At 42.8% G+C, this 13,784-nt stretch overlaps 1 protein-coding gene across 1 annotated transcript in view; it reads left to right on the top strand.

The window, feature by feature from the left end:
• LOC106595170 (caspase recruitment domain-containing protein 11) overlaps window positions 1–13,784 on the top strand; it is a 152,258-nt gene that overhangs the window by 125,588 nt on the left and 12,886 nt on the right. Inside the window, exons 23-24 of the mRNA XM_045712666.1 lie at window positions 12,631–12,726; window positions 13,430–13,547. Coding sequence (XP_045568622.1) covers window positions 12,631–12,726; window positions 13,430–13,547 — 214 coding nt within the window. The remainder of the gene's footprint in view (window positions 1–12,630; window positions 12,727–13,429; window positions 13,548–13,784) is intronic.

Below are 13,784 nucleotides of genomic sequence, written 5' to 3' on the forward strand. Positions count from 1 at the left end.
TCTGTTTACCCGTCAGATTGGGCCCCCAACGCTCCTTATAGGACACAGCACTCTATATTCCTCTGTAAACTGGTCATCTCTGTTTACCCGTCAGATTGGGCCCCCAACGCTCCTTATAGGACACAGCACTCTATACTCCTCTGTAAACTGGTCCTCTCTGTTTAACCGTCTGAAGTGGCCCCCAACGCTCCTTATAGGACACAGCACTCTATACTCCTCTGTAAACTGGTCATCTCTGTTTACCCGTCAGATTGGCCCACCAACGCTCCTTATAGGACACAGCACTCTATACTCCTCTGTAAACTGGTCATCTCTGTTTAACCGTCTGAATTGGCCCCCAACGCTCCTTATAGGACACAGCACTCTATACTCCTCTGTAAACTGGTCATCTCTGTTTACCCGTCAGATTGGGCCCCCAACGCTCCTTATAGGACACAGCACTCTATACTCCTCTGTAAACTGGTCATCTCTGTTTAACCGTCTGAATTGGCCCCCAACGCTCCTTATAGGACACAGCACTCTATACTCCTCTGTAAACTGGTCATCTCTGTTTACCCGTCAGATTGGCCCACCAACGCTCCTTATAGGACACAGCACTCTATACTCCTCTGTAAACTGGTCATCTCTGTTTACCCGTCAGATTGGCCCACCAACGCTCCTTATAGGACACAGCACTCTATACTCCTCTGTAAACTGGTCATCTCTGTTTACCCGTCAGATTGGGCCCCCAACGCTCCTTATAGGACACAGCACTCTATACTCCTCTGTAAACTGGTCATCTCTGTTTACCCGTCAGATTGGGCCCCCAACGCTCCTTATAGGACACAGCACTCTATACTCCTCTGTAAACTGGTCATCTCTGTTTACCCGTCAGATTGGGCCCCCAACGCTCCTTATAGGACACAGCACTCTATACTCCTCTGTAAACTGGTCATCTCTGTTTACCCGTCAGATTGTCCCACCAACGCTCCTTATAGGACACAGCACTCTATACTCCTCTGTAAACTGGTCATCTCTGTTTACCCGTCAGATTGGCCCACCAACGCTCCTTATAGGACACAGCACTCTATACTCCTCTGTAAACTGGTCATCTCTGTTTAACCGTCTGAATTGGCCCCCAACGCTCCTTATAGGACACAGCACTCTATACTCCTCTGTAAACTGGTCATCTCTGTTTACCCGTCTGAATTGGCCCCCAACGCTCCTTATAGGACACAGCACTCTATACTCCTCTGTAAACTGGTCATCTCTGTTTACCCGTCAGATTGACCCCCAACGCTCCTTATAGGACACAGCACTCTATACTCCTCTGTAAACTGGTCATCTCTGTTTACCCGTCAGATTGGCCCACCAACGCTCCTTATAGCCTCTCTAGGGTAGGTGGGACGCTAGCGTTCGTCGAAACATGTCAAACGATGTTTATAATTAATCCTCAGGTTGTCTATTGTTTAAATAATCAATAATATTTCAACCGGACAATAGCGTCGTCAATAGAACGGAAAAACAACGAACGGTTACGCGCTCAAAACAGCTCTGCTCTCATTTAGAGTCCACTGAAAGATTAGTCTCATTCTTCCTCGTTTTTTTCAGAATACAAGCCTGAAAACAATGTCTAAAGACTGTTGCCATCTTGTGGAAGCCATAGGAACTGCAATTTGGGTCCTATCCAAATACATACTGTATAGGCATTCAATAGAAAATGTACCCACATCAAAAAATATCCCACTTCCTCGATGGATTTTCCTCAGGTTTTCGCCTGCTATATCAGTTCTGTTATACTCACAGACATTATTTTAATTGGAAACTTTAGAGTGTTTTCTATCCAATACTATCATGCATATGCATATCCTAGCTTCTGAGCCTGTAACGTTCTTCGTCGTCAGACGAAACAGAGAAATCATCGTCTGAGAAAGTGGACCAATACGCAGCGGGTTGCGTGCTCATCATTATATTTATTAAACTGTGAACACGGAAAAACAATAAACAATGAAACGACGACAGGAAACAGTTTAGCAGGCTACACACATAACAGCAGTGCTAAAACAACAACCCACAAACCCCAGGTGAAAAACACACTCCTAATATATGACTCCCAATCAGGAACAACGATAACCAGCTGTTCCTGATCGGGAGCCACACAGACCAACAAAGAAACAGACATACTAGAAAAACCATACAACACAACCCTACTGCCACCTCCTGATCAAAATCTAATACAAATTACTCCCTCTGCTGGTCAGGACGTGACAGAGCCTGAGTAACAGGCAGTTTACATTGGGCACCTCATTCATCCAAAATTCAAAATACTGCCCCCTACCCAAGAGAGGTTATAGGACACATCACTCTATACTCCTCTGTAAACTGGTCATCTCTGTATACCCGTCGCAAGACCCACTGGTTGATGCTTATTTATAAAACCCTCTTAGGCCTCACTCCCCCCTATCTGAGATATCTACTGCAGCCCTCATCCTCCCCATACAACACCCGTTCACTCCCCCATATCTGAGATATCTACTGCAGCCCTCATCCTCCACATACAACACCCGTTCACTCCCCCCTATCTGAGATATCTACTGCAGCCCTCATCCTCCACATACAACACCCGTTCACTCCCCCCTATCTGAGATATCTACTGCAGCCCTCATCCTCCCCATACAACACCCGTTCTGCCAGTCACATTCTGTTAAAGGTCCCCAAAGCGAACACATCCCTGGGTCGCTCCTCTTTTCAGTTCGCTGCAGCCAGCGACTGGAACGAGCTGCAACAAACACTCAAACTGGACAGTTCAATCTCAATCTCTTCATTCAAAGACTCAATCACAGACCCTCTTACTGACAGTTGTGGCTGCTTTGCGTGATGTATTGTTGTCTCTATCTTCTTGCCCTTTGTGCTGTTGTCTGAGCCCAATAATGTTTGTACCATGTTTTGTGCTGCTACCATGTTGTGTTGCTACCATGTTGTGTTGCTACCATGCTGTGTTTCTACCATGCTGTGTTTCTACCATGCTGTGTTGTTGTATTAGGTCTCTCTTTATGTAGTGCTGTGTTGTCTCTCTTGTTGTGATGTGTGTTGTGTCCTATATTTATATTGTATTTACTCTTTGTTTATAATCCCAGCCCCCGTCCCCGTAGGAGGCCTTTTGCCTTCTGGTAGGCCGTCACTGTAAATAAGAATTTGTTCTTAACTGACTTGCCTTTTTAAATAAAGGTAAAATAAATAAATATACACACACACACACACACACACACACACCAACTGACACAAGCGCCTGATTGACTGACTATTAGCTAGAGAATATTTTTTATTTTTATTTAACTCATAATTTTTTCTCTCCATATTATGTCTATCTCTGATCAGCTAGCCAGGAAAGGGCTAAGAAAAGCTCATATTAGTATATGTAGCCTTAGAAATAAGGTTCATGAAATCAATAACTTGCTAACATCGAATAACATTCAAATACTGGCTATCTCTGCAACTCACTTAGATAATGCCTTTGATGATACAGCAGTAGCAATACAAGGATATAAAAAACGCTCTGGATAAGAGCGTCTGCTAAAATGACTAAAATGTAAATGTAATGGGCCTAGACAGCTGCCCTGGGGAATTCCTGATTCTACCAGTAATGGGCCTAGACAGCTGCCCTGGGGAATTCCTGATTCTACCAGTAAGGGGCCTAGACAGCTGCCCTGGGGAATTCCTGATTCTACCAGTAATGGGCCTAGACAGCTGCCCTGGGGAATTCCTGATTCTATCAGTAAGGGGCCTAGACAGCTGCCCTGGGGAATTCCTGATTCTACCAGTAATGGGCCTAGACAGCTGCCCTGGGGAATTCCTGATTCTACCAGTAATGGGCCTAGACAGCTGCCCTGGGGAATTCCTGATTCTACCAGTAATGGGCCTAGACAGCTGCCCTGGGGAATTCCTGATTCTACCAGTAATGGGCCTAGACAGCTGCCCTGGGGAATTCCTGATTCTACCAGTAAGGGGCCTAGACAGCTGCCCTGGGGAATTCCTGATTCTACCAGTAATGGGCCTAGACAGCTGCCCTGGGGAATTCCTGATTCTACCAGTAAGGGGCCTAGACAGCTGCCCTGGGGAATTCCTGATTCTACCAGTAATGGGCCTAGACAGCTGCCCTGGGGAATTCCTGATTCTACCAGTAATGGGCCTAGACAGCTGCCCTGGGGAATTCCTGATTCTACCAGTAATGGGCCTAGACAGCTGCCCTGGGGAATTCCTGATTCTATCAGTAATGGGCCTAGACAGCTGCCCTGGGGAATTCCTGATTCTATCAGTAATGGGCCTAGACAGCTGCCCTGGGGAATTCCTGATTCTACCAGTAATGGGCCTAGACAGCTGCCCTGGGGAATTCCTGATTCTACCAGTAATGGGCCTAGACAGCTGCCCTGGGGAATTCCTGATTCTACCAGTAAGGGGCCTAGACAGCTGCCCTGGGGAATTCCTGATTCTACCAGTAATGGGCCTAGACAGCTGCCCTGGGGAATTCCTGATTCTACCAGTAATGGGCCTAGACAGCTGCCCTGGGGAATTCCTGATTCTACCAGTAATGGGCCTAGACAGCTGCCCTGGGGAATTCCTGATTCTACCTGGATTATAAAAATATTTAACCTTTATTTAACCAGGTGGCCAGTTGAGAACAAGTCCTTTATTTAACCAGGTGGGCCAGTTGAGAACAAGTCCTTTATTTAACCAGGTAGGCCAGTAGAGAACAAGTCCTCTATTTAACCAGGTAGGCCAGTTGAGAACAAGTCCTTTATTTAACCAGGTAGGCCAGTTGAGAACAAGTCCTTTATTTAACCAGGTGGGCCAGTTGAGAACAAGTCCTTTATTTAACCAGGTAGGCCAGTTGAGAACAAGTCCTTTATTTAACCAGGTGGCTAGTTGAGAACAAGTCCTTTATTTAACCAGGTGGCTAGTTGAGAACAAGTCCTTTATTTAACCAGGTGGCCAGTTGAGAACAAGTTCTCATTTACAACTGCATCCTGGCCAAGATAAAGCAAAGCAGTGCGACAAAAACAACAACACAGAGTTACACATGGAATAAACAAACGTACAGTCAATAACACAATAGAAAAACCTATATACAGTGTGTGCAAATGTAGTAGGATTAGGGAGGTAAGGCAATAAATAGGCCATGGTGGCAAAATATTTACAATTTAGCATTAACTTCTCAGGGCTACGTGGGACGCTAGCGTCCCATCTGCGGGACACACTATTCAACAGCCAGTGAAATAGCATGGCGCGAAATACAAAACAGCAAAAATCTCATAATTTCATTTTCTCAAACAATCAACTATTTTACACCATTTTAAAGATAAGACTCGTTAATCTAACCACATTGTCCGATTTCAAAAAGGCTTTACGGCGAAAGCATAAAATTAGATTATGTTAGGAGAGTCATAGAGAAAAATAACCACACAGCCATTTTCCAAGCAAAGATATATGTCACATAAACCCAAAACACAGCTAAATGAAGCACTAACCTTTGACGATCTTCATCAGATGACACTCCTAGGACATTATGTTACACAATACATGTATGTTTTGTTCGATAAAGTTCACATTTATATCCAAAAACAGCATTTTACATTGGCGCTTGATGTTCAGAAAATGTATTCCCACCAAAACGTCCGGTGAATGAGCACATCAATTTACAAAAATACTCATCATAAACGTTGACAAAATATATAACAATTATTTAAAGAATTATAGATAGACTACTCCTGGATGCAACCGCTGTGTCAGATTTTAAAATAGCTTTACGGAGAAAGCACATTTTTCAATACTCTGAGTACATAGCTCAGCCATCACGGCGAGCTATACAGACACCCGCCAAGTTCGGGGTCACCTAAACTCAGAATTAGTATTAGAAATATTCTCTTACCTTTGCTGATCTTCGTCAGAATGCACTCCCAGGACTGCTACTTCCACAAGAAATGTTATTTTTGTTCAAAATAATCCATATTTATGTCCCAATACCTCCGTTTTGTTCGTGCGTACAGAGCACTATCCAAAGGCATAACGCGCGAGAGCGGTACCAGAGACGAAAAGTCAAATAGCTCCATTACCCTTCGTAGAAACATGTCAAACATTGTTTACAATCAAACTTTAGGGTATTTTTTGTGTAAAAATGCGATAATATTCCAACCGGACAATAGCGTATTCATTCCAGGAGAAAAAGGAGGGGCGCGTTGGCGGGATCGCGCATCACCAAGCCCTTTGTCCTCAGGCAGTCCACTCATTGACTGAGCTACAATTCTCTGCCCGGTAACAGGAGAATGATCAAAAAACTTTCTGAAGGCTTTTGACAGCCAATGGAAGCCTTAGGAAGTGCAACGTGACCCCACAGACACTGTAGTTTCGATAGGGATTCAAAAGAAGAACTACAATTCTCAGATCTCCAACTTCCTGGTTGGATTTTTCTCAGGTTTTTGCCTGCCATATGAGTTCTGTTATACTCACAGACATCATTCAAACAGTTTTAGAAACTTCAGAGTGTTTTCTATCCAAATCGACTAATAATATGCAAATATTTGACTCTAGGCCCGAATATTAGGCAGTTTACTCTGGGCACGCTTTTAATCCGAAATTGAAAATACTGCCCCCTATACCTTGACAGGTTAAATCTACTCTGCTCTCCTGCACCTGACTTCGCCTCCCGTACACAGCCGTAACAGGGGTCTAGAGTTTTTTTCCTCTGGTTGCACATTTAACATGCTGATAGAAATGAGGTAAAACTGATTTAAGTTTCCCTGCATTAAAGTCCCCGCTAGGAGCGCCGCCTATGGATGAGCGTTTTCCTGTTTGCTTATGCCAAAAAAATAAAAAATCTTATTTTCAATGACGGCCTATCAGGGAACAGTGGGGTTAACTGCCTTGTTCAGGGGGCAGAACGACAGATTTTTACCTTGTCAGCTCTGGGTTTCAATCTTGCAACCTTTTGGTTACTAGTCCAACGCTTTAACCACTAGGCTACCCTGCCGCCTCAGGCGAGCAAATCCTCGAGACTAACTTAGATATTGTTCACCAGCTGTTGTTTACAAATATATATAGGACCCTGCCCTGTGTCTTACACGAGGCTGCTGTTCTACCCTGTGTTTTACCAGAGGCTGCTGCCCTACCCTGTGTTTTACCAGAGGCTGCTGCCCTACCCTGTGTTTTACCAGAGGCTGCCGCCCTACCCTGTGTTTTACCAGAGGCTGCTGCCCTACCCTGTGTTTTACCAGAGGCTGCTGCCCTACCCTGTGTTTTACCAGAGGCTGCCGCCCTACCCTGTGTTTTACCAGAGGCTGCTGCCCTACCCTGTGTTTTACCAGAGGCTGCTGCCCTACCCTGTGTCTTACCAGAGGCTGCCGCCCTACCCTGTGTTTTACCAGAGGCTGCTGCCCTACCCTGTGTTTTACCAGAGGCTGCTGCCCTACCCTGTGTTTTACCAGAGGCTGCTGCCCTACCCTGTGTTTTACCAGAGGCTGCTGCCCTACCCTGTGTTTTACCAGAGGCTGCTGCCCTACCCTGTGTTTTACCAGAGGCTGCTGTTCTACCCTGTGTTTTACCAGAGGCTGCTGCCCTACCCTGTGTTTTACCAGAGGCTGCTGCCCTACCCTGTGTTTTACCAGAGGCTGCTGCCCTACCCTGTGTTTTACCAGAGGCTGCTGCCCTACCCTGTGTTTTACCAGAGGCTTCTGCCCTACCCTGTGTTTTACCAGAGGCTGCTGCCCTACCCTGTGTTTTACCAGAGGCTGCTGCCCTACCCTGTGTTTTACCAGAGGCTGCTGCCCTACCCTGTGTTTTACCAGAGGCTGCTGCCCTACCCTGTGTTTTACCAGAGGCTTCTGCCCTACCCTGTGTTTTACCAGAGGCTGCTGCCCTACCCTGTGTTTTACCAGAGGCTGCTGCCCTACCCTGTGTTTTACCAGAGGCTGCTGCCCTACCCTGTGTTTTACCAGAGGCTGCTGTTCTACCCTGCCGATAAAGTGTTTAACCCACCAGATGTATGTTATTAATGTCGTCGTTCAGCCACGACTCAGTGAAACATAAGATATTACAGTTTTTAATGTCGTCGTTCAGCCACGACTCAGTGAAACATAAGATATTACAGTTCTTAATGTCGTCGTTCAGCCACGACTCAGTGAAACATAAGATATTACAGTTCTTAATGTTGTCGTTCAGCCACGACTCAGTGAAACATAAGATATTACAGTTCTTAATGTCGTCGTTCAGCCACGACTCAGTGAAACATAAGATATTACAGTTTTTAATGTCGTCGTTCAGCCACGACTCAGTGAAACATAAGATATTACAGTTCTTAATGTCGTCGTTCAGCCACGACTCAGTGAAACATAAGATATTACAGTTCTTAATGTCGTCGTTCAGCCACGACTCAGTGAAACATAAGATATTACAGTTCTTAATGTCGTCGTTCAGCCACGACTCAGTGAAACATAAGATATTACAGTTTTTAATGTCCCGTTGGACAGGATATACGTGCTTTCAGTTCGTCACATTTATTTTCCAGCGATTGAACGTTAGCTAACAGTACGGATGGCAAAGGCAGATTAGCCACTCACAAGGCATCCCGATCTCTTTCCGCGCAATCTCTGTGTTTTTCTCCGGGGGTATGTGGGTCTGTTCGGGTGTTTGGAGTATATCCTTCCCCTCCGACTCTTTAAAGAAAAATTATTTGTCCAATCTGAGGTGAGTAACCGCTGTTCTGATGTCCAAAAGCTCTTTTCGGTCATAAGAGATGGTAGCAGCAACATTATGTACAAAATAAATTACAAACAATATGAAAAAAACTAACAACATATCATGGTTGGTTAAGAGCCAGTAAAACAGCAGCCATCAAATGGGATTATTATCATGGATTAGGAAGCGTTGCTACAGTACAAAGTCTCTCTAACCCATCAAATGGGATTATTATCATGGATTAGGAAGCGTTGCTACAGTACAAAGTCTCTCCGGCGTCATCAGATGGGATTATTATCATGGATTAGGAAGCGTTGCTACAGTACAAAGTCTCTCCGGCGTCATCAGATGGGATTATTATCATGGATTAGGAGCGTTGCTACAGTACAAAGTCTCTCTAACCCATCAAATGGGATTATTATCATGGATTAGGAGCGTTGCTACAGTACAAAGTCTCTCCGGCGTCATCAGATGGGATTATTATCATGGATTAGGAGCGTTGCTACAGTACAAAGTCTCTCTAACCCATCCAATGGGATTATTATCATGGATTGGGAGCGTTGCTACAGTACAAAGTCTCTCTAACCCATCCAATGGGATTATTATCATGGATTGGGAGCGTTGCTACAGTACAAAGTCTCTCCGGCGTCATCAAATGGGATTATTATCATGGATTGGGAGCGTTGCTACAGTACAAAGTCTCTCCGGTGTCATCAGATGGGATTATTATCATGGATTAGGAGCGTTGCTACAGTACAAAGTCTCTCCGGCGCCATCAGATGGGATTATTATCATGAATTGGGAGCGTTGCTACAGTACAAAGTCTCTCCGGCGTCATCAGATGGGATTATTATCATGGATTAGGAGCGTTGCTACAGTACAAAGTCTCTCTAACCCATCAAATGGGATTATTATCATGGATTGGGAGCGTTGCTACAGTACAAAGTGCAGAGAGATCCTTGATGAAAACCTGCTCCATGGGGTTTAGGACCTCAGCCTGGGGTGGAGGTTCACCTTCCAGCAGAACAACGACCCCAAGACATACAGCCAAGACCAAGACACATGTCATATTTCAGTTGTTTATATGTAATACATTTGCAAAACATTTTTAAAAAAATCAGTTTTTGCTTTTTCATTATGGGGTATTGTGTGTAGATTGATTTTTTATCCATTTCAGAATAAGGCTGCAACAAAATGTGGAAAAAGTCGAGCGGTCTGAATTCTTTCCGAATAAGAGTCCACATGTTCAGCACCACTATACAAAAAAAAATTATAATTTTTCATTCCTCCATATTAACACAGAAATCATAGTAAATTGTGCTTGTATGCAGGCAACTAGCTGCTTGACAAAGTCCTACATTTTTAGAACGATCAAAACAAGGTCTTCAAAATGCTGACTTTTTTAGGATTGGTGCTTTTAGGATTAAAGGGAAAGGGAATTTCCCATTGAGCCGATATATCCAGCGTTTACCGCGAATGCGGGAACATTGCCTTTAAAAGGTGCACAGCTGAAAAGGATTGAATCCTGTCCTAAACTACCTTAATAACCCTAACCGTTTAATAACCCTAACCTTAACCCTTTAATAACCCTTTAATAACCCTAACCTTAAGCCTTTAATACCCCTAACCTTAACCCTTTAATAACCTTAACCCTTTAATACCCCTAACCTTAACCCTTTAATAACCCTAACCTTAACCCTTTAATAACCCTAACCTTAACCCTTTAATAACCCTAACCTTAACTCTTTAATACCCCTAACCTTAACCCTTTAATAACCCTAACCTTAACCCTTTAATAACCCTAACCTTAACCCTTTAATACCCCTAACCTTAACCCTTTAATACCCCTAACCTTAACCCTTTAATAACCCTAACCTTAACCCTTTAATAACCCTAACCTTAACCCTTTAATAACCCTAACCTTAACCCTTTAATAACCCTAACCTTAACCCTTTAATAACCCTAACCTTAACCCTTTAATATCCTTAACCCTTTAATAACCCTAACCTTAACCCTTTAATAACCCTAACCTTAACCCTTAAAACCCTAACCTTAACCCTAACCTTAACCCTTTAATAACCCTAACCTTAACCCTTTAATACCCCTAACCTTAACCCTTTAATAACCCTAACCTTAACCCTTTAATAACCTTAACCCTTTAATAACCTTAACCCTTTAATAACCCTAACCTTAACCCTTTAATAACCCTAACCTTAACCCTTTAATACCCCTAACCTTAACCCTTTAATAACCTTAACCCTTTAATAACCCTAACCTTAACCCTTTAATAACCTTAACCCTTTAATAACCCTAACCTTAACCCTTTAATACCCCTAACCTTAACCCTTTAATACCCCTAACCTTAACCCTTTAATACCCCTAACCTTAACCCTTTAATAACCTTAACCCTTTAATAACCCTAACCTTAACCCTTTAATAACCTTAACCCTTTAATAACCCTAACCTTAACCCTTTAATACCCCTAACCTTAACCCTTTAATACCCCTAACCTTAACCCTTTAATAACCTTAACCCTTTAATAACCCTAACCTTAACCCTTTAATAACCTTAACCTTAACCCTTTAATACCCCTAACCTTAACCCTTTAATACCCCTAACCTTAACCCTTTAATAACCCTAACCTTAACCCTTTAATAACCCTAACCTTAACCCTTTAATAACCCTAACCTTAACCCTTTAATAACCCTAACCTTAACCCTTTAATACCCCTAACCTTAACCCTTTAATACCCCTAACCTTAACCCTTTAATAACCCTAACCTTAACCCTTTAATACCCCTAACCTTAACCCTTTAATAACCCTAACCTTAACCCTTTAATAACCCTAACCTTAACCCTTTAATACCCCTAACCTTAACCCTTTAATAACCCTAACCTTAACCCTTTAATACCCCTAACCTTAACCCTTTAATAACCTTAACCCTTTAATAACCCTAACCTTAACCCTTTAATAACCTTAACCTTAACCCTTTAATACCCCTAACCTTAACCCTTTAATAACCTTAACCCTTTAATACCCCTAACCTTAACCCTTTAATACCCCTAACCTTAACCCTTTAATACCCCTAACCTTAACCCTTTAATACCCCTAACCTTAACCCTTTAATAACCCTAACCTTAACCCTTTAATAACCCTAACCTTAACCCTTTAATAACCCTAACCTTAACCCTTTAATAACCCTAACCTTAACCCTTTAATAACCCTAACCTTAACCCTTTAATAACCCTAACCTTAACCCTTTAATAACCCTAACCTTAACCCTTTAATAACCCTAACCTTAACCCTTTAATAACCCTAACCTTAACCCTTTAATAACCCTAACCTTAACCCTTTAATAACCTTAACCCTTTAATAACCCTAACCTTAACCCTTTAATAACCTTAACCCTTTAATAACCCTAACCTTAACCCTTTAATAACCCTAACCTTAACCCTTTAATACCCCTAACCTTAACCCTTTAATAACCCTAACCTTAACCCTTTAATAACCCTAACCTTAACCCTTTAATAACCCTAACCTTAACCCTTTAATAACCCTAACCTTAACCCTTTAATACCCCTAACCTTAACCCTTTAATACCCCTAACCTTAACCCTTTAATAACCCTAACCTTAACCCTTTAATACCCCTAACCTTAACCCTTTAATAACCCTAACCTTAACCATTTAATACCCCTAACCTTAACCCTTTAATAACCCTAACCTTAACCCTTTAATAACCCTAACCTTAACCCTTTAATAACCCTAACCTTAACCCTTTAATAACCCTAACCTTAACCCTTTAATACCCCTAACCGTGAACTAACTCCATGTAAACACCTTGAACTGTCTTGTTGTTGAGCCTCCCTGTGTTGTTGACAACATGTGTTGCTGTTGTTGATATCGTTGTTGTTTATGTTGTGTAGAACAGTTTACAGCCTGAAGAGTCCAGCCTGTCCACAGACCCCAAATCCAGCCCTCGCATGTCCAGAGCTAGCATCTTCATCACACAGATACTACAGGTAACACACACACACACACACACTCCCCCCCCACACACACGTACAACCCCCCACACACACACACCCTCCCCCACACACACACACTCCCCCCACACACACGTACATACCCCCCCCCACACACACACACCCATATACAGACATACCCCCCCACACACATTTCCAGAGTTAAATTGCAGTGTGTGTGTGTGTGTGTGTATATATCTGTGTGTATATCTCTGTGTGTGTGTGTGTGTGTGTGTGTTGGTGAGGGTATGTGTGTGTGTGTGTGTATATATATCTGTGTATATATCTGTATATATCTGTGTGTATATATCTGTGTATATATCAGTGTGTATATATCTGTGTATATATCTGTGTATATATCTGTGTATATATCTGTGTATATATCTGTGTGTATATATCTGTGTATATATATCTGTGTATATATCTGTGTATATATATCTGTGTATATATCTGTGTGTATATATATCTGTGTGTGTATATATCTGTATATATATCTGTGTATATATCTGTGTATATATCTGTGTATATATATCTGTGTGTGTATATATCTGTGTATATATATCTGTGTATATATCTGTGTATATATCTGTGTATATATATCTGTGTATATATATCTGTGTATATATCTGTGTATATATATCTGTGTATATATATCTGTGTATATATCTGTGTATATATATCTGTGTATATCTCTGTGTAGTTTGTCAGCAGGGTGGATAATAAGTATAAACGTCTGAACAGCAGTGAGCGCGTTCGCATCGTGAGCTCAGGAAACCCATCGCTGCCCAGACCAGGCTTCGAAACCCTCAGACAGGAAGGTAAGACCTGCACCCTGCACCCTACACCCTACACACTAAACCCTACACACTACACCCTGCACCCTACACACTAAACCCTACACACTAAACCCATCGCTGCCCAGACCAGGCCTCGAAACCCTCAGACAGGAAGGTAAGACCTGCACACTACACCCTACACCCTACACACTAAACCCATCGCTGCCGAGACCAGGCTTCGAAACCCTCAGACAGGAAGGTAAGACCTGCACCCTGCAC

This window comes from Salmo salar, unplaced genomic scaffold (genome assembly GCF_905237065.1).
Source record: "Salmo salar unplaced genomic scaffold, Ssal_v3.1, whole genome shotgun sequence".
NCBI lineage: Eukaryota > Metazoa > Chordata > Actinopteri > Salmoniformes > Salmonidae > Salmo > Salmo salar.